General features: G+C 39.5%; 1 protein-coding gene across 11 annotated transcripts; it reads left to right on the top strand.

Annotated features, from left to right (window-relative positions):
* On the top strand, positions 1-18,904 carry Zfp62 (ZFP62 zinc finger protein). 11 transcript variants are annotated; one of them, XM_029483649.1, is made up of 5 exons: positions 1-247; positions 9,974-10,055; positions 10,866-10,918; positions 11,826-11,925; positions 12,329-18,904. In XM_029483649.1, the coding sequence occupies exon 5, from the start codon at positions 12,349-12,351 to the stop codon at positions 15,088-15,090; it is 2,742 nt and encodes a 913-aa protein (XP_029339509.1). In that variant the 5' UTR covers positions 1-247; positions 9,974-10,055; positions 10,866-10,918; positions 11,826-11,925; positions 12,329-12,348; the 3' UTR covers positions 15,091-18,904. The 11 variants fall into 11 exon arrangements, with proteins under 11 accessions (XP_029339509.1, XP_029339508.1, XP_029339502.1 ...); XM_029483648.1 differs by having other exon boundaries at positions 11,797-11,925; positions 12,329-16,085; XM_029483642.1 differs by lacking the exon at positions 11,826-11,925 and having other exon boundaries at positions 1-251.
* The last annotated feature ends 1,214 nt before the right edge of the window (positions 18,905-20,118 follow it).

The following is a 20,118-nucleotide window of genomic DNA, read 5'->3' on the forward strand; positions in this document are numbered from 1 at the left end:
GAATTGCAATAAAAGTCCAAGACAACTAGAACCCCCTTCCTCTCCGGGCAGACCAGCCGGGATTAGGAGGCCAGCAGAGAACCCACAAACTGCGGGTCACGTGCGCGATCAGAGCCCGACCATCGAGTCAGTCCTCCAGCTTCCCAGAGCGGCCTCGGAAGTGCCCCTGCGGCGCGGGTCTTTCCGGCCAGGCAGTCCGCGCTTTTGTCCCGCCGGCGGCCGGGCTCCCGCGGTGCCGCCACAGCCAGTACGTGAGTCCCGGGCTGCCGGCGCTCCCGCCTCTCCCCGGCCCGCCACGCCCTTCCCTTCTCTGCCCTCCGGTCCCGGGCGGGTCCTGGGGGGGGGGGGAGAGCGTGACTTTCCACACGCCCTGGGCAGCGTCCTCTAGGAGTGAAGGGGAAGGAAGAGCCCACGTTCGGGCCTGGCGCGCGGGCAGGCTGCCATCGGAGCAGGCCCTGGGCCGAGGAAGGGCCAGAGTCCGCCCCGGTGACTGTCATAGCCGTTTCGGGCGTAGAGAGAGGAGAATCCCAATTATTAGCGCCTAAAAATTTGCCCTGATTGCGGTTAACTTTGTTTCTGAGACTTGGAGGTGATCTGATTCGGTCACCCCTTCCCTTCATTTTGGTGGGGGAGAGGTGTTGAGAGACACTTGCGGCTGTGGAAGTGTCCACTTCCTAGCCCTCTCCTAGGAGAAACTCATCTGTAGAGCAGTGGGTGCAACCGGAGGCCGCCATCTGCCCTACCCCACCCCCACCCCACCGCAAACAGAAAGTGTTGGCCTAAGGAAAAGCCAGTGAAGGCACTTGAACCCTAGTGATCTCTTGGGGAAGTCCTGGGGCAGCGATGTGAAAGAAAGATAAACAGGTCAGGTGGAGAGAGCCTGGGCTAGTGTGTTATCTTAAAATGGTTAGTCTAGACGGCCAAGACCATTTGTGTACGCCTGAAGCTTTTGTCTGTCTGGGGTGTGTGTGTGTGTGTGTGTTTGAATACGTAATGCTCACGTGTCCAAGGCATTAAAATACAAAGATTTTTTAAAAACAAAAATTTTATGAAAACAAGATTTTCTTTTACTGTTCTCAAAGGTTGTTCTGGGCCCTACCTTAAAAGGTAAACACTTTTGTTAAGATGTTGAGTAGACTTTAAAGACTTCTTCATTCAAATACTAGCAAATATATAAGTCGTTCCTCTTTTATTCAGACAGGTGGTAGCATAATAAGTCCTTCTGCTTCTCTGTTTCTTTTACTGAATCTGTTTTACAGACCTCTTATCCGGAAACGGGTGGGTTGTTTGTTTTACAAACACATAGTAGATTGGCCATTTTAAAGGATGTTTTAGATAAATCTTTAGACTGCAGTTGATAATCTGTGAGTTGTTTCTAGTGTTTTTATGCCAAATGGTATTATGTGGAATGGTTCTGTATTAAGATAAGGATTTTGAAATTAAGAGGAACTGAGGTTAATAAGGTATTTTTTGTTGTTTTGCATTCAGTTAAATGGGCTACACTACTTGCTTCAAGCTAATCTCTGAGTGGGTCCTTAGCTTCAGAAAAATCTCCCCACTGCCCTTCATGCTCTCTTGCTTCCCTTATTGCTGGAGTATCTAAAAGTATCTCTTTCACTACTATGAGAATATTCCATTATAAAAATCCCTCCCGTCCTTATTCCTAATTTTTAAATAATAGAAACAAATCTTGTTAACCATTTGCATGTGCTTCTCATAAATTAAATGCAAAAAATGACCAGAGCACAAACCATCCTCTTTTCAGCATATCACTTAGACTCCATCCTCCATCCACACGTTCTTCCACTGAGTGCTCTTGAGTTGCCTCTTACTTTCATCCTCTCGTCACCAAATACGGCACCTAAGAGCTTAAGTTACAGAAGCCCTGGACCACACTTGACATATAGGATACTCCCTTATGGGAAACAGTTGAAATCTGGAAATTCAAAGTAGCTGCAGGTATATCACAGCTGTTTCTTCTTGCAGCCCCACTGTAGGAGTCACTTCCCACTAAACCAAGAGTGCTCTCTTGTGAGTTGACTCAACTTTTGAGAACTAACTCCTCACTGTCCAGAACAGGTAGTAAAGTGAAGGTTCTTGATATCTGCTTGCACTTTTGTAGAACCTACCAGTAGAATGTGAAAAAGTACAGAAATTGCCAGAAATGTGAGTCTTAAGTAATTTCTGAGGGATAGAGACTTTATCGTGGTTGGCTTTTTCACTGATGTTACCACAGATGTTTTCACAGATGGTTAAGGTCATTCTGTCTGTCAAAAACTGGCTCAAGAGATTTCCCATCTAGTTTTGAGAAATTAAAACCTTTTTGTTCTGTGTTATGGGGGACACATGATGGCCACCACATCCATCTTATTGGTTGTACTATAACTTCATCTTGGAACTCTAGTTCTTGGTTCTCTTATCCCTTCTCAGTCTGTTCTCCAACTGATTAGTGGTGGTGGTGGCAGCAGTGCTGTCTTTAGTCCCAGGGGGTAGAGGCAGGTGGAGCTCTGTGAGTCAAGGCCAGCCAGTGCTATATTGTGAGGTTCCATCTCAATAAATAAATATTAAGCAAAGTAGAGGTAGTACAGTGAATTGTATGCCCGGAGTTTCAGGATTCTGATACATTTATTTACTTTTTCTTGGTTGAAGCGTTTTAAAGCAAATTTCTGACACTGTTTTTACTCTCTTGTAGTTGTCATTAAAAGTGTATATATACTCCTAACATCTATAGTACCATTACATAACAGCCTATTTTAGCTTTNTTTTTTTTTTTTTTTTTTTTTGATTTTATCTAGCAGCAAGTAGGCAGACTACTGGGTCATTTGTCTACAATAAGCTAAGAAGGGCTTATAGCTTATACCCTTTGTTTTGTTTTGTTTTTTGTTTTTCGAGACAGGGTTTCTCTGTGTAGCCCTGGCTGTCCTGGAACTCACTTTGTAGTCCAGGCTGGCCTCGAACTCAGAAATCCACCTGCCTCTGCCTCCCATGTGTTGGGATTAAAGGTGTGTGCCACCACTGCCCAGTGGCTTATACCTTTTTAATGGTACTTTCATGAGGATGGCAGTATATCTTATTACCCTTTCTCAGTTGCCTTATATGCTAAGCTAACAGCATTTATGCTACTGATGCCCGTGTTTTTGATTGAGTGAACTATTGGAGGAGCCAAATAACCTGTACCTAAACAGGGAGCCAAGGAAACTTTGGCTTCTGACTAGATTGGAAAGGCAAATAAAGTGTTTGTGGTTCATGCAGTTGCGGCCAGTTCCTAGCCAATCATACATTCCCCAAGGAGAGGAAGTGACTAAGGATAATGAGAATAACTCAGTCTGTCAAGTAATTGATGGTGAGTTTGAATAGATGGCTTTTTGTCAAAAGGATCAGAGTTCAGATTCCCATGTGAAAAGTCTAGAGTTGTAACACCATATACCTGAAATCCTAGCAGTCGGGAGGAGAGAAATCCTGCAAACTGGGTAATTTACAACAAACAAAAACCGTACTGCTCATAGTTCTGGAGCCTGAGATGTCCCAGGTTAAAGTGTTGGCATGTCCTCAGACCTTCTTGCTTTGTTTTCACATGGTAGAAGGCACCACATAACAGAAAAGCAGAGAGAACCTTAGTAAGAGTCTTTATGAGGAGCCCAGGCCCACAGTAATGGCATCAATACACTGTAACATAAAGACAGTGCCTCCATGGCCTTGTTATCTCCTGCCAGGAACAGCGTCACACTTTTGTAATCCCAGATAATTGACAGGCTAAACCTGGTATCTCTGAGCCTGGGACTTCAAGTTCAAGGCCAGCCCCAGTAACATTGTGAGACTTGTCTCAAAGACAAAACAAAAATATTTTAAGAAAACACCTGCTTTATATTATATTGGCAATTAATTAAGCATGAATTTTGTTTTAATAAGGTGTTAAACTATATGGGAAAATGATCAAATAATGCATTTTATTCTTAACAGCTCTTAGTGGAAGAATTGGATGGGGATAAGAATGAAGGCAGAAAGACTCTAGAGGGCAGGAGTCTAGGCCTAGAAGTTGATGTTTATACTATAAAATCAGTCTTACAGGATGCTTTGCATGCAAATGAGAGAAATAGACAGGACAATGGGGCGGATAATAGGATCTATCTGTATTTGGATAAAAGGTTTTGAGCCAAAAATACATTTCTAACAGACAGCTTTTAGGAGTGATAGAGGTCATATGTAGACGGAGCTGTCTGTCCAGAGGGGAGTAGTTCTGCAGAGTCAAGAGGAAAGATTAAATGAGAGGAACAGGCACATCTGAACACCAGCAGCTCTGGGAAGGAAGCACCTTATCTAGAAAAAGTGAGTACAGTGTGCTCTGAGGTAAAGAAATCCACTTGAGTAGATGAGGCTTAAAGGGAGATGAGCCACTAAACAAACAGGATGGTGAAAGTAATACATAAAGGGGAGTGGAGTGGATGGAGTTCTAAATGGTTTTTGTTGTTGTTGATATTTTAAAAGCTTTATATTTGAAAATAATAAATGTACAGAAAAATTCTAAGAATAACAACAGCAAAAGAAGGGGGATAGAGAGATGGCTCACCTGTTAAGAGCACTGGTTCTTCCAGAGGGCCAGGATTCAGTTGCCAGCACCTAAAAGGTGGCTCACAGTAGTCTTTATCTTCCTTTCTAAGGTATCCAACTCCTGGCTTCTTCAGTCACCAGCCACACATACATATAAGCAAACATTCATACACATTAAAATAAATGTAAAAAATAGTGAAAGAAACTTTTATTCATATTCACCCGTTCTTAATATTTTATTTAATTTTGTCCTCTTGCTCTCATAAGCATTTTTCCCCCAAGCTGAGGATAACTTAACACATCATAGTCCATCAACCATAGATATATTGTTGTATGTTTTTAAATTTAAAAATTAAATTGCAATTATTTATTTGTATGTATGTACACATGTGTGCACAGCACACCTGTGGAAGTCAGTAGACAAATTGTGGGAATTTGTTTCTTCCACCAGGTTGGTCCTGACAGACCCAAAGGCCTGCTGAGCCATCTCAGGATATTTTTTGAAGGATAGGTATTTTTTTTACCTAACTACAGTACAGTTGTCAATTTCAGTAAACTTAAAGTTAATATTTCTTTCATTTTCCAACTTTGTCAGCTGACACTTTTTGGTTGTTGTTGTTTGGGTTTGTTTGTTTGTTGAGACAGGTTCTTACTGTGTAGCTCTGGCTATCCTAGATCCCACTATGTAGAGCTGGCTTTGCCCTCACAGAGATCTGCCTGCCTCTGACTCCCAAGTGTTGGGATTAAAGGTTTGCTACCACACCCAGCTCTGGCATTGAAAAAAAAAAAAGAAAAGAAAAAATGTTTGGCTTCTTTAGCCTGTAACATTCTAGAACTTTTGTCTTATGAAGGTTTGAAAAATAGAACTCCTCCTCCCCCCACAGCCCTTTTGATAGAATAGTCTTCATTTTGAATTAATCTGTTTTCTTATGGTTCAGTTCATGTAATAAATTCTTCTAGGTTCTGTCCCTCTCAGGATGTCATTACAGGAAGCATATGATGTAACTCTGTTCTCACTAGAAATATTATTGTAGAACATCTGTCAAAGCTTGCCTAATTTCATGCATAATTACTGTTTTCTCTCTAATGAACATTCTGAGAAGGAATATTTAAATTCAGAAAATAGCCTGTTCTGTGTTGGAATTTCTCCCCAGACTTAGAATTCATTGGTCAATTTTGTTATCTACTTTTTACTCTGATAGTTATAGGATGCTAATTTATTCTGTTGTAATCAAGAGGTAGCCCCTTTTTCCTGGCTTTTGTCTGTGGGGACTTATGTAGTCCTGTTTTTAGTAGCTTGTCATTACTGTGCTTACTTGTTCCTAAACTGGATGGTCAGGCTGGCTTTTGTAGTCTTACAGAGCGCGTCACTCAGCGTTTCTGTTCTTTCCTTACTCAGTGGTAAACACCACACACAGCTCATCCTACAGCTCTGTTCCTCTCCACTTCTCTGAAGACTTTCTTCTGAATCAGGGATACTAGAAGAAACCAAAACTTGAAGCGCTTATACCACTGTGGTGATAGTTTTCTTTTTGGCTTGCTGGCAGCAAGAGCTAAGGGATATATCTATGTAGAAGTAAAAAAATCTATGTTTCTTAGCATCTGTACTTTTTCACTTTCTGATAATATAATACTGTACATCCTGGAAATTACTACCTTGTCAATGAGACATTCTACTTTTCTAGTACTCCTCTGTGTGTATTTCATAGCTTAGGGAAGTTGTCTTCTGTGCTTGCAGATTTAGGTAATTTCCCAGATCTTCAGTTAAAATTGTGTCATAATAATTCTGTTATCTCTACCCACGTTCTTATGATTGCACACATGCATGCATACACACACACAATTTGTTGTATTAGAAGCATTTCTTTAGAATTGTTACTTGTGGATTGAAGGGGAAATGTGTATATTAATACAAATTTCCCATCACAAGCAGTATGTAAGTTTTTAATAGATTCCGAGCAATCTGTTAGAATATTTGTTTTCTTCAGTGTTTTATCAACAGGGTATATGGTCAAGCTCTGAACATTTGTCAGTGTAACATGTGAGAAACACTATTTTATTGAAATTATGATGTAATTCTCTTATTAGTGAAAATAAGTATATTTTTGCATGTTTAATAACTGACTTGCTTTTTATTTTTAAAGGAAAAACCCTGTTGGCATGGTTAGTTATTGTGCGAAGCACCCAGTATATTCACTGAACAAAATAATGATTGTAGACAACTATAAAAAAAAAGCCCAGAGTTAAGAAGAGAGCATCTAAGGGGCAATCAAAAGACTAAGGGAGCAGACAGCAGCAGACTAGCTTGAAAACATTGTGACATATTTTCACCATAGAAATAGTCTACTTTTCAAATAATAGTGTTTGTTGTAGAAGTCTATGCACCAAGAAGCAGTTTCTACTGAAGGTAAATTAAATTTTACTTTTTAAAGAGAAAAACTGAACCATATTAGCAGTAACAACTTATTTCTGTTACAAAATACCACTTGATGTTTTTTCTTCCCTAGTTTAAAATTAGAAAGGAAAGGAACTAAGTTCTCAGAGTATACCATGATTCTATTGTCATGTCACAGTCACTGAACTCAAGGATGTGTGATGGCCTGCAGAAAAGCAGCTTGACTCTAGTCGTCTGTTCTTTCACATCTGAGAGGAGTTTGCTATGATCAGCAGTCTCTACCAACTTTAGGCTGCCTCCAGGCTAAGAGATTGCAAATGATAAGAGGCTAACCAATCTAGGAAGTTACCTTCCTTTAGACAGTGAATTAAGAAATGTTTCTAGGCTTTCTTTCAAAATAGTCACTGTTAACTGAGGTTTCTTTCCTCCTTTTCTGATAATCCCCAGATGAACAATGTTAAAAGGTACAACAGGAAGTGGCCATAGGGCTCTTAAATTTTTCCTTGCCAGCTTTATTTCCAGTAGTAGGCATTTCTTTGGGGCTTCTTTCTTTACAGAGAACCTAGTTCTCTGAAAGGGAACTGATCGTTTTGACTTGGAAGGAATCAGCAGTTTGGATATGACCCATTGCGATTGTTGCCTTAGCTTGTCTTGTTTGCTTTTCCAGAAGGACAGCCACACATTCAGGGACTCTTGTTTGAGTCTCAGGTTTGGGTTCTACAAGCCTTTCATTTTTACCCTGTCCTTTCTTTAGAAGCCAATCTTTACAGAGCTTACTTCTCAGCACCCCACCACCACCACTTTTCTTTTCTCCCTCTCCTCCTCTTTCCCTTTTCTCTCCCTCTTTTTGTTTCTCTTCCCTTTTTCTGAAAGTTCATCCAAGGCTCATTGCATCTTGTATGGGTTCTGATGGTTCCAGACAAGCTAATCCTGATTGTTCTGGGAATGGACAATAGTTTCGTGGCCTCCAAGGTTGTAATTCAAGCACTTCAGATTTTCTAGGTTTTCAATATCTACATTGTTGGACTAACCCTAGAGTTGGTATAATAATTGGCCTTGACACTATAAGGCTTCTTAAACAACTGGAATGAGTTTAAACTTCTCAATGATTTCACAGCTGCCATTCACTATTTTCTCTAATCCATGTGATTCCTACAAAGCCATCAAACCCAATCAGACAGGTCCATGTCATCTTGATCAAACAACTCTCCATCTTGCAGCTTTTCAACCACAGAGAAAGGGCTGGCAACATAGCAGCTATTACATGTTGGAGACCCTATTTTTCCAGAAACATCTTGTTGCTGATTCTTAGAAGTCACTTCTAGGCCCTTTCTCCAGATATTACTGTGGAATCCGCAAAGTCTGGCAGAAAGAAATTTGAGCATTCTCCAAAGTCTGTTTTTGGTGAGCCAGTCCTGGGCAGGTGCTGGGTATATAATGAACATGATGACCAGAGCCAGTTTGCTTCCAAGAAGCCATTCATTAAAAAGAACAGCTACGGTGCTAGATTTTGATTTACTCTAGCCCCTGGAATATAACTTATTTTCTCTAGGGGCTGATCTTTGATAAACTAGCAGGAGCTATAGGTGCTTGGGAGTCAGGGTGGTCTTGAGGGATTCAAATGTAATGGCCTGGAGCAGAACAATGATGTCAGCTTTAAAGATCAGGATAGTAAGATCTTTGGGCTTAAGGGCCAAACTGCCCAGTCTTTCCAGGCACACAGAAACTTGATTTGCTAGATTTCTGTTTGAGTATATTCCAGTTAATGACAAATGTTTTGTCTCAGTAACCATTAGAGCTGCTGATCCTGCTACTGGAGTGTCTCCTTAAGCTGAGAGATGAGAGCTACCTGTTCATGTAGTTATACCTCCATTTTTCAGAGGCATTATCAGGGTGTATGCAACAGAATCCGCTTTCTCCAATTGCATATCATATGTACTTTGTTCATCCTGTAGTACTCCACCAATAGCAAGTTCCAATACATTGTCATACCTTGAAAGCAGTTTTCTGTTACTGAAGTAGGCACTCTGTCCAGGGAGATTTTGTCCCACCTACTGCTTAGCTTGGAATACCAATATCTTGGTGAGCCATCAAGCTTTGGACAGACCCAGACACCTTGTCATACAACCTTAGGGCCTGTATGAAGGTAGGTGACCTGTGGCTTTGGTCATCATGTTCATTATATAACCCAACCTGCTCAGTATTGACTCACCCCAAAACAGACTTTGGAGAATGCTCAAATTTCTTTCTGCCAGACTTTGCAGGTTCCACAGTAATATCTGGAGAAAGGGCCTAGAAAAGTGACTTCTAAGAGTCAGCAACAAGAGTTCTTGGAAAACCAGGGTCTCCAACATGTAATAGCTGCTATGTCGCCAGCCCTTTCTCTACTGTGGCTGAAAAGCTGCACAATGGAGAATTGCTCGGGAGAGTACAGCCTTTCTTCCTCACCCTCATCACAGCTCTGACAATATCTGTACCATTTTCTTTTGGGAGCGGGGGTAGAAATTTTTGCTATCTTTATTATAAAAGTACTTGTATGTAGTTAAACATCAGTCTTGGATTGCATCTTGGTTATGGTTAGGAAGCTTTCTCTATACCCAGGTCATAGAGTCATTAATTCCTATTTTCTTCTAGTTATTCTTGTGTCTGTTATATTATTTAGAGCTTCTTTATATTTAGAGCTCTGTTCCATTTGGTGTTTATCCTTTTGTGCGATATAAAAGATCTAATTTTATCTTTTTTGTTCCCCAGATGGCTTTATATTTGTTACACTATTTTTAAAAACTGTCTTTTCCCAGTAATACCATCCTCATCATCAATTTCTGTGTGTAGTTGGAATCATTTCTGGATGTATCTATTTATATGCCAGTAACACATTTAAATTATAAAAGCACATTTTTAATTATAGCATATGTTAATAGTCACTACGGCTAGTAGTTGCTCACAGCTCTTTTTCTTCCCTAGCAACTTTTTATTTTAGGAAATTGTTTTTTATGGCTGTAGGAACCTTAACATTTTTTTTCCCCTAAGGAAGTTGAAATTGAAGGTCTAAAATTGAAAAGTAAATGGATGGAAAATCTGATGTATGTGGACATGGCAGAGTATAGATAAGGTATGTTGCTGCTAAAGTTTCTGGGCCCACACTAGCCCACTTATCAGTTCCATGTTTTGTGTTGTGGGCTGCTCTACCCAGAGTAATACAGAGAGCTAGAGAACTAGTCTGGCCTACCATTCTTCAGTAACCTCATCCTTGGGACTTAATTTTATATACTATTTCCTCAGATGAACCAACTTTTGCTTTAGTGGCTGCTGGGTGATTCTTCACCTTCTAAATGGTCTCCTAAATTTCTAGCATTTTCTATTCCTATAGGAGGTCATTATTGCTATGAAAAAAAGTTGGAGAGTTTGATTCTTTACATCTGCTCACTCTAAAGCATGTATTTTACTTTTATTGACCATTTTTTCCTCACATAGTTGCATACATAGCTTTCCAAGTAAGACTCAAAGAATTTTACAATAATGTCCTGAAATGTTATACAGGGCAGGAGGGAAAGATTGCATTTTATATGGTTGTAAATGCTTCATTTTCTTGGAATAAGTTTAACAGTGTCTTCTTAGAAGTCAGTAAATCAGAAAAGGAGTATTGATAGGGTACGGGTCATGTAACGTACCCTCAGGAGAATAGAAACCCTTACTTGGGTATTAAAGTTTGCTTTGGGAAGTTTATTTATTTTGAATCATGTGCTTTTTTCAAAACCTGTACATTTGAACCCTGATCAATAGATTAACTTTTAATACAATAATAAATGATACAATAAATAGTAATAACATTTGCCCTGACTAAGGGACAAGTATTGTTCTTACTGGTTTTAGATGGCTATCATCCAATAATCATAGTAACACTATTACTTTAATTTTACAGGTGAAGAAACTGCTGTACAAAGAAGTTAAATAGCTATCCCAAAGGTCATAGAAGTAGGTATTTGAATCGAGTTGGTATTCTAGTCATTTTCTGGTCTGTGTGAGAGATTGGTTTTAATATTTCACAGATAGCAGAGTCCACTACAGATGTTCAAGTTCCTTATTTAAAACAACAGTATTTACATATGACCTTTACACATCATCCTGTGTACTTTAAGCATTTTCAAATTACTTGCAGTGCCTAAAAGCAGTGTGAATCTTTATTTCGTTGTATTATTTAGAGAATAATGATAAAAATTAAAAGCTGTATATGTTCAGCACAAATGTAACTTTGTTTTTCTGGTATTTTGGGTCCATGGTTGGCTGAATCTGTAAATGCGGAACCTGCCACTGTGGAGGGCCAACTACTCTCCTCAGTGGCTTGAGGTGTTGCTGTCTTTGTTTTAGCATCCTTGAGACAAAGATCTTACGCCATAGTTCAGGCTGGCCTGGAACATGCAGTAACCTTCTGGCCTCAGCCTCCAAAGTTCGAGAATAACAAGATTGAGCCATTACACTTTGCTATTTGTAAGCTTTGACATTCTATATGACTATTCATAAATAGGAATGAAAACTTTATTCTTTGGCAGGCTAGAGCATGTTTCTACCATATAAGTTCTTCCATGATTAGCCACTTTCCAAAGAGTGCTTTCCTTACACAGAAAAGTCAAGAAGGCCAAATTACTGTACAGTAGCTTTAGGTTTCTTTGTTTCTCATTTCTTGGTCACTGTCCTCATAATCTTATAACTACAACTCCCTGCCTGGTTCCTCTTCTACGGTACTGATTTATCTTCCTTTTCAGTTTTTCCTGCTCCCTCCTGATTATGTGTAACTTTTCAAAGGAAAAATTAAAATCTTTGTTATTCTAACTTTTTTCTGTCATGTTTTTCAGAGACTTCTTTTTTCTTGTTTTTCTATGAGGTGACATTGAAACTGATTGGTATTGGCTGTGGTTTTGTGCATCAGTTGAACCCATTTTTATGGTACCTTCTGGACTCTAGTTTTAACAGTAGTTCTAAAGGTATTGAAATCTTATTAATGTCCCCCATCATAATTCCAGTAATTAAAATGGTACTGGTAGGGCTGGAGAGATGACTTAGCAGTTAAGAGCATTTGATGCTCTTGCAGAGGACCTGGGTTCAGTTCCCAACACCCTATGATCACACCCAGCCATGCATGCTAACTCCAGTTCCAGGGGGATCTGACTACCTCTTCTGAACTCAATGGGCACCAGACATGTACATGGTGCACATTCCTCCAAGAAAGCAAAACACTCAAAAAATTTAAAGATTATTTTTAAATGGTACCTGCCACATATTAAAAAGCAAATACCTGACAAATGGATAAGTTAATTTTGTTTTTTGCTGTTGTTACTCATTCAGGGTTTTTTTTCTAAACATGTCATTTTCATTTTCTTGGTCTAGTGTCATATTTGAAGACAAGCATGGAGGATGAGGACTCATCTAAAAGGAATGAAAATGATTCAAATGCAGACTCTCAGTGCCCAAATGTGGGATTTTTTCACAAGGATCATATGCAGAAATCTGAGACCGGTGACACTTGTGACTGGGTAGAGAAGCAGTTGGAAAGGCCTAAATGGAAAATACTGAAGGAAGGCAAAAGTAGCATCAGAGAAATGATTGACACACATACAAAAACAGCAAATATAAAACTAGAGCAGGATGATGAGACATCTGAGAAAAGTTTCTACCCAAGTACAAATACAATGCATCAGACTATCCCCACAGAACCAAAATGTACTAAACAAGGTGAGCACACAGAGAACATTAATGGAAACGTACACCCTGCTCATATTGCTGATAAGAAATCACATAAGTGTGATGAGTGTGGAAAATCCTTCAAATACAATTCTCGTCTTGTTCAACATAAAATTATGCACACTGGAGAAAAGCGCTACGAGTGTGATGACTGTAGGGGGACTTTTCGGAGTAGCTCCAGTCTTCGAGTCCACAAGCGCATCCATACTGGGGAAAAGCCCTATAAGTGTGATGAGTGTGGCAAAGCCTACATGTCCTACTCTAGCCTTATAAACCACAAAAGCACTCATTCTGGGGAGAAGAACTGCAAATGTGACGAATGTGGAAAATCCTTCAATTATAGTTCTGTTCTGGACCAGCATAAAAGGATCCACACTGGAGAGAAGCCCTATGAATGTGGGGAGTGTGGAAAGGCCTTCAGAAACAGTTCTGGTTTGAGAGTCCACAAAAGGATCCACACAGGGGAGAAGCCCTATGAATGTGATACCTGTGGGAAAACCTTCAGTAATAGTTCTGGCCTGAGGGTCCACAAAAGGATCCATACAGGTGAGAAACCCTATGAATGTGATGAATGTGGGAAGGCATTCATTACTTGCAGAACACTTCTAAATCATAAAAGCATCCACTTTGGTGATAAACCTTATAAATGTGATGAGTGTGAGAAATCTTTTAATTATAGCTCTCTCCTCATTCAGCATAAAGTCATCCACACTGGTGAGAAACCTTATGAATGTGATGAATGTGGGAAGGCCTTCAGGAACAGCTCAGGCCTTATAGTGCATAAAAGGATCCACACAGGCGAGAAACCTTACAAGTGTGATATCTGTGGCAAAGCATTCAGCTATAGTTCAGGCCTTGCAGTCCATAAAAGCATTCATCCTGGAAAGAAAGCCCATGAATGTAAAGACTGTGGCAAGTCCTTTAGTTATAACTCACTTCTTCTTCAGCATAAGACCATTCATACTGGAGAAAGACCTTATGTATGTGATGTGTGTGGCAAAACGTTCAGGAACAATTCAGGTCTCAAAGTCCATCGGAGACTCCATACTGGGGAAAAACCATATAAGTGTGATGTATGTGGGAAGGCCTATATCTCACGCTCAAGCCTTAAAAATCACAAAGGAATCCACATGGGGGAGAAGCCCTATAAATGCAGCTATTGTGAGAAATCTTTCAACTACAGTTCTGCCCTTGAACAACATAAAAGGATTCATACAAGGGAGAAGCCCTTTGGGTGTGATGAGTGTGGAAAAGCCTTCAGAAACAATTCAGGCCTTAAAGTACATAAGCGAATTCACACGGGGGAGAGACCTTACAAATGTGAAGAATGTGGAAAAGCCTACATCTCACTCTCAAGCCTTATAAATCATAAAAGTGTACACCCTGGGGAAAAGCCCTTTAAGTGTGATGAGTGTGAGAAAGCCTTCATCACATATAGAACACTTCTAAACCACAAAAAAATTCATCTTGGAGAAAAGCCCTATAAATGCGATGTGTGTGAGAAATCTTTTAACTACACCTCACTCCTTTCTCAACACAAAAGAGTTCATACTAGAGAGAAACCCTTTGAATGTGACAGGTGTGAGAAGGTCTTCAGAAACAACTCAAGCCTTAAAGTGCATAAAAGAATACACACTGGGGAGAAGCCCTATGAGTGTGACATATGTGGAAAAGCCTACATCTCACACTCAAGCCTTATTAACCATAAAAGTACACACCCTGGCAAGACGTCCTATACATGTGATGAATGTGGAAAAGCATTTTTCTCAAGCAGAACTCTTATAAGCCATAAGAGAGTCCATCTTGGGGAAAAACCCTTCAAGTGTGTTGAGTGTGGGAAGTCGTTCAGCTACAGCTCACTTCTTTCCCAACACAAGAGGATCCACACAGGGGAGAAACCTTATGTATGTGATTGGTGTGGGAAGGCATTCAGGAACAGCTCAGGCCTCACAGTACATAAAAGGATCCATACAGGGGAAAAACCCTATGGGTGTGATGAATGTGAAAAAGCATACATTTCACACTCAAGTCTTATTAATCATAAAAGTGTCCACCGTGGGAAGCAGCCCTATAATTGTGAGTGTGGGAAATCTTTCAATTACAGATCTGTCCTTGACCAACATAAAAGAATCCACACTGGAAAAAAGCCATATCGATGTAATGATTGTGGGAAGGCATTTAATATCAGGTCAAACCTTACCAAGCACAAAAGAATCCATACAGGAGAGGAATCTTTAAATATGGCAAATATGGAAAGTCATAGTGGCACATTCCAGAAGATGATCTACTATGAGGGAGGGAATTCTCTGGATGGGACCAGAATGCAGATGCCTTTGTGGGAGGCAGAGCATGCCAAGTCTCAAAGAAATCAAATAGAAGAAAAACTTTATGAATATAAGAATTTCTGAGGTCCTTAGTCATGGTTTATAATTTTCATAGTGTGAGTGAAAGAAAGAATTCTAAGTGCTCATGAACAATTCTACGTGATTAGGTTATAGCAAGAACAGTTTTAGTGTCAAAATAGTTGAACACTTTAGGACTATAAAATACCACTGGATATAAAGCCTTCAAAAGTGATGGAACATTTAAAAAATGTAATCTGGACATAAAACATAAAGGTAAGGGTCTTTAGTTAGAAATCATATTCACTACAAAGGTCCTATTTGGATAAATAAGTGAATTAAAATGTATAAAGTTGGTATAATTTTGAGCTCTATACTTCAGTCAGTGGAAAAAAGATCCAAGAAGGGCCTCCAACAGGCAAATTCAGGGAGAGGATGGTTTCAGGGAATATCAGCTTATTAGTGGGTCATCAATTATAGACTTAACAGTAATGGTTTGTGGTAGGAAGATCACAACTTCTGAAACAATTTAGATGTCCTAGGAAAAGAAAAGGCATAATCTGTGACATAATCACTTTAAATGCATAGTAGTTGAAATATACTATTATATTAATTGAACTGGTAAGACTAAAGTTTCAAATGAACTCCCTTAATAGGTAATATATATGGTAAATGAAGCCTGGAAGGTGACATTCACATATACTGAAAGAACGGAAAGGATTTTAGTGTCTTCAGTGAAGTAATGGAACACATCTTCAACATGAATTTGCACCTTACAGAAAAAGTTCAGGGAATCCTATGAATAAAAAAAAAAAAAAAAAAAAAGAGTGTTTCAAAGGAAGGCTTTTTATTACAAGAGCTAAATAAGTACCAGTAATTAAGAAGAAATTCATGTTTTAAAAACAATACTTTGTTTCAGAAAGCATTGTAAAAATGTTATGTATGACATACATGTGTATATTGTCTTGTAAAATATGAATATGTTCAAAACTCACTTTGCCATAAAGGCCAAATAGTTATGGCAAGGTAGGGGGAAAAACAATAAATGCCTCAAATGTAAATAGGCTGTGACTTGTTTTAGATGGACAAATATAGAGAGCCATTTGTGTGTTGTATCTTTCCTTGTAAGTTATACAGAATCTTAACTAAGAGAAGCTTCTGTCTTATCTGTGAAGACTTATCCACTAAACTAGTATCTTAGGATTCACCAGAAGTTACATCATACTTATCTCAGGTGGAAATAGATGAATTTTGAAGAGACCATGAGTAAGCAACCTGACCATGATAGAAGTCTGGATTAAAATTTGTTAGAGTGTATAGGCTATGTGAGTGAGTCACCATAATTCATTAGGAACAGAACTTAATACAAAGTGTTAGTAACTGTAGCAGTAAAGACTAGGTATTTCAATAGTGAAAGTAGATTCTTCTGAGTTGAGCTCCATAGTAATTGGACAGGTTATCAGAACCAGGTGAACAAACTCTCAGTTTGTTCTCTGACTTCAGGACTTAACATCATTAAAGACAATCACTAGCCATCTCTAATTTAAAAATTCCCAGGTCTCCCTCTGGGAATACTAGAGAGTACTTTGTTTCTGTCTCCAGATTGCTACCAGGTTTTGACACGTGAGGTGAAGAAAGGGAGAATATATTTTTGCTGCTCAATTCTGTAGTAGATGTCCACACTGTACTGTTCTACTGCATGAGACACGTCAATTTGACCCTATCTGTTGATCTAGTTTACTCAGCAAATATTTGTGGAGAATCTGCTAGATACAAACCACCGTCCTGGGCCCTAGGTAGGGAAAGGTGGGAACAAGAGTTAAGACTTCAAGCAGTCATCCTAATCCACACACACACCTAAGTGTTTGGAGAAACTTGACCATAGCCAGCCAGGAAAAGAGCTGTGGATAGTGGGTTTTTCTGAGGAGTAGGAAAGGATGTCCTGAATAAAGACAGCAGAACAGTTCAGGAATTGTCCAGAATGGCTGTTTTAAGGTGAGCAGAAAGACTACAGACTGTCCATTCCCAGCAGCCATTGAGGAAAGGGATTGCATTTGCTAAAGAAAGACCACTTCTAGCTTCTTAGACAATCCTGTTACCTGAGGTTTCTATGTGCCTTATAGCCAAAGCAGCCAGTGGCTTGAGTCCCATTCCTTCCACACTCCTGACCCCCATGTAAGCTACTGGATCTATGGCACTACTTAGTTTTAGGAATAACACAAGTAAAAATGTTGAGCCTGGCCACCTTGCAGAAAAGTTTGTGAGTTCTGTGGTACTGTGGATCAAACAAAATGAATTTATGCATACTATGCAAATTCTACCAGTAAGGTACATCTCTGGCTTACTGTGGTCACTTTAAAAAAAATATATATATATAACTATGTTTATGTGTAGGCTGTGTGCTTGTGAATTTGTGTCTGTGGAAGCTGGAAGCATCAGCTGTAGCTAGAGTTCTAAGTGTAAGCTACCTGATACGGATGCTGGGGGCTGAATTTGCATTTGAGAGCAGTATATATCTCTTTACCCTCCTTTTAGATTGGTCTCTTGATTATCCCAGTGTACTGAGTGCTGGGGACAACTACTTTTGGCTTGGCCTTGAGTATTATATATTGAGGGTGAGATAAATTATATTCAGCTTAACTCAGATGTGTATGGGTTTCTAGTCCCATAATGGATACCATGCTGCAGATTCAATGAGTTTATTGTGGCTAAGCCTGCTTGGACCAGTCTATGGATGTGAGATCAGTGATCATTGCCTTTTCTAGTAAGTGATACACAAGAAGAAAACACAAAGCAAAAACCTTAACTTGTAAGGGAATCAAAAAGGTTTGCAAGGTAAGGGAGAATTGGCATGGTGAAAAGTAAACTGGAATCTGGAAGATCTGCGGACTAAAACACTTTTATCTAGGTAGGAACAGGGTCATGATGTTTATAAAGTCATATATGCATGGAAGATAGCATATTCAAATGTTAATAGGATAAAGTTTAAAATTTGAGATAAAAAACCTCAATATAAAAGGTTTTGGTAAAGGTGGGCTACAATATTTGGTCAATTTCCCATTGAAAATGAAAATGTATTTTTCAAAAGGCATATAGTATCCTGTCTTTAGTTCATTTGGCAGCTATAACTAACTGTAAAGTGAATAATTTCAAAAATAACTATTTTTCAATTCTGGAGGGTGACAAGTTAATCATGGGGCACCCTGAGTTTGTACATCTGTTTAGAATTCTTTGGGGGGGGGTCATAGAAAGGACCTTACTGTGCTGTGAATAGATCAAGGGGTCTTTGTTGAGCCTCCTTTAGAGGAGCACCAATACCATACATGAGTACTCCACCTTCTTGATTTAATCTCAGCACCCACTAGGGAGGTTCACAACCTTCCATAACTCCAGTTTCAAGGGTTTTCAAAGGGTTTGCCTCTGGCTTTAATGAGTTCTCTCTCACACTCTCTGAAAAAAAATAATACAAATCTTTTAAAAATGAGATAAAATGCAGACTGTTCTGTGGACTGCTGATGCTCTCTGGGTAAGAAATTCAGAGCCAGTCCCACCATAGTGATGAATAGGAGACCTTTGAAAAGTTAAAGTTGGGTTCTTAAATTGCTTACAGCAAAATAAATCAGAGCTAACCCTTTCCCTACGTGTAGAGAGACAATGACCTTGTTAATAATAGGCAGAGTGGTACAAGAAAAAGTGAGACGATCCCTGGTTTTACTCCGGTCTAAGTAACAGCAGCCCAAGACATGATAGACACAAACATGAGAGAGCCAGCGCCATTTAATAGCAAGTGACACCTAACTCACTACACCCTTTCTTTTTTTCCCTTTTGTAGCAAAGTTGCTTTTTCCCAGGTTAGCCTCAAAAGTCAGTCCTGCCTCTGCCTTCCAAAGTTCTGAGGTTACAGATGTGTACCTCTGTGTCCTGCTCCCATAAATAATTTTTATGGGCAGTAGTCTGTAAGCAAAGATAAACAGATATATTGGGGAAAAGACAATGTAAATGAAATCCAACAAAAAGAAACATACCGAATAGGCTTGCCATACTGAATGTAATGTATTTATAAAAATACTTAAAGATGATTATAATAAAGAAGCACTTGGCATCAGAACACATGAGAAGACAATTACTCAACTGAAAGATATGTGAAGTTGCCTAGAATGTACCTTCAAAATGGGAAAATGTAGGTGTGTGGGAAGCTTCACTGAGATTTGTTTTTCAGTGAATGGAAGTATTTTTAACATTCAGTCGTCGTTCAGAAGGAGAACCATGGGAGAAAGAGTAAGGGGAACTAAGCTGGGTATTTTCTAGAATTAGTGAGATCTACAGATATGAAATCCCAAAGAATGTAAAGTAAGGTAAATTTATAAAATCTCATCTAGCTGCACTACTGAGGTGGAAGCAAGTGGATCGGAGTCCCATCTCAGAAAAGGCAGGCAGACATGCTGCCTCTCATGGTAGCTTGCTTGGGACTATACTAGAGGGTAGGAATTCAGGAAAGGAGAAGCACCTTAGAAAGTGAGCCCATCTTCTTAGAGGTGTTTGGTTCCCTAACCAGGACCCTGCCACTGCCCCAACTGGATTAATCATTAAAATAAGGGCATGTCTGAAGAGTCCCTTCTTTGCATGCCTGTTGAGAAACTTCACATTTAGATTCAACATTTAGCCATGGAATAGTGTTTGTTGTGCTTAGATAACAGTGAAACCCATGCAAAGAGGCAACAAAAATGGGGTGGCTGGAAGGATTTCTCCTACCAGAAAACCTGGACTAGAAGAAGTCTTGCCTAGGTGGTGGCGCACACCTTTAATCCCAGCATGGGGAGGCAGAGGCAGGCAGATCTCTGAGTGTTTGAGGCCAGCACAATCTACAAACTGAGGTTCAAGACAGCCAGGGCTACACAGAGAAACCCTGTCTCAAAAACCAATAATAAGTAAGTGACTTTGCTTATTCACAGATGGTCTTGATATACAATCAATCAATCAGGCAAATCTCAGTAATACATACATACATACATACATACATACATACATACATACATACATACATTACTTTGCTTATTCTCATAAGGCCTTGTTGATGTATCTTCACCTGTCTCT

This window comes from Mus caroli, chromosome 11 (assembly GCF_900094665.2).
Source record: "Mus caroli chromosome 11, CAROLI_EIJ_v1.1, whole genome shotgun sequence".
NCBI lineage: Eukaryota > Metazoa > Chordata > Mammalia > Rodentia > Muridae > Mus > Mus caroli.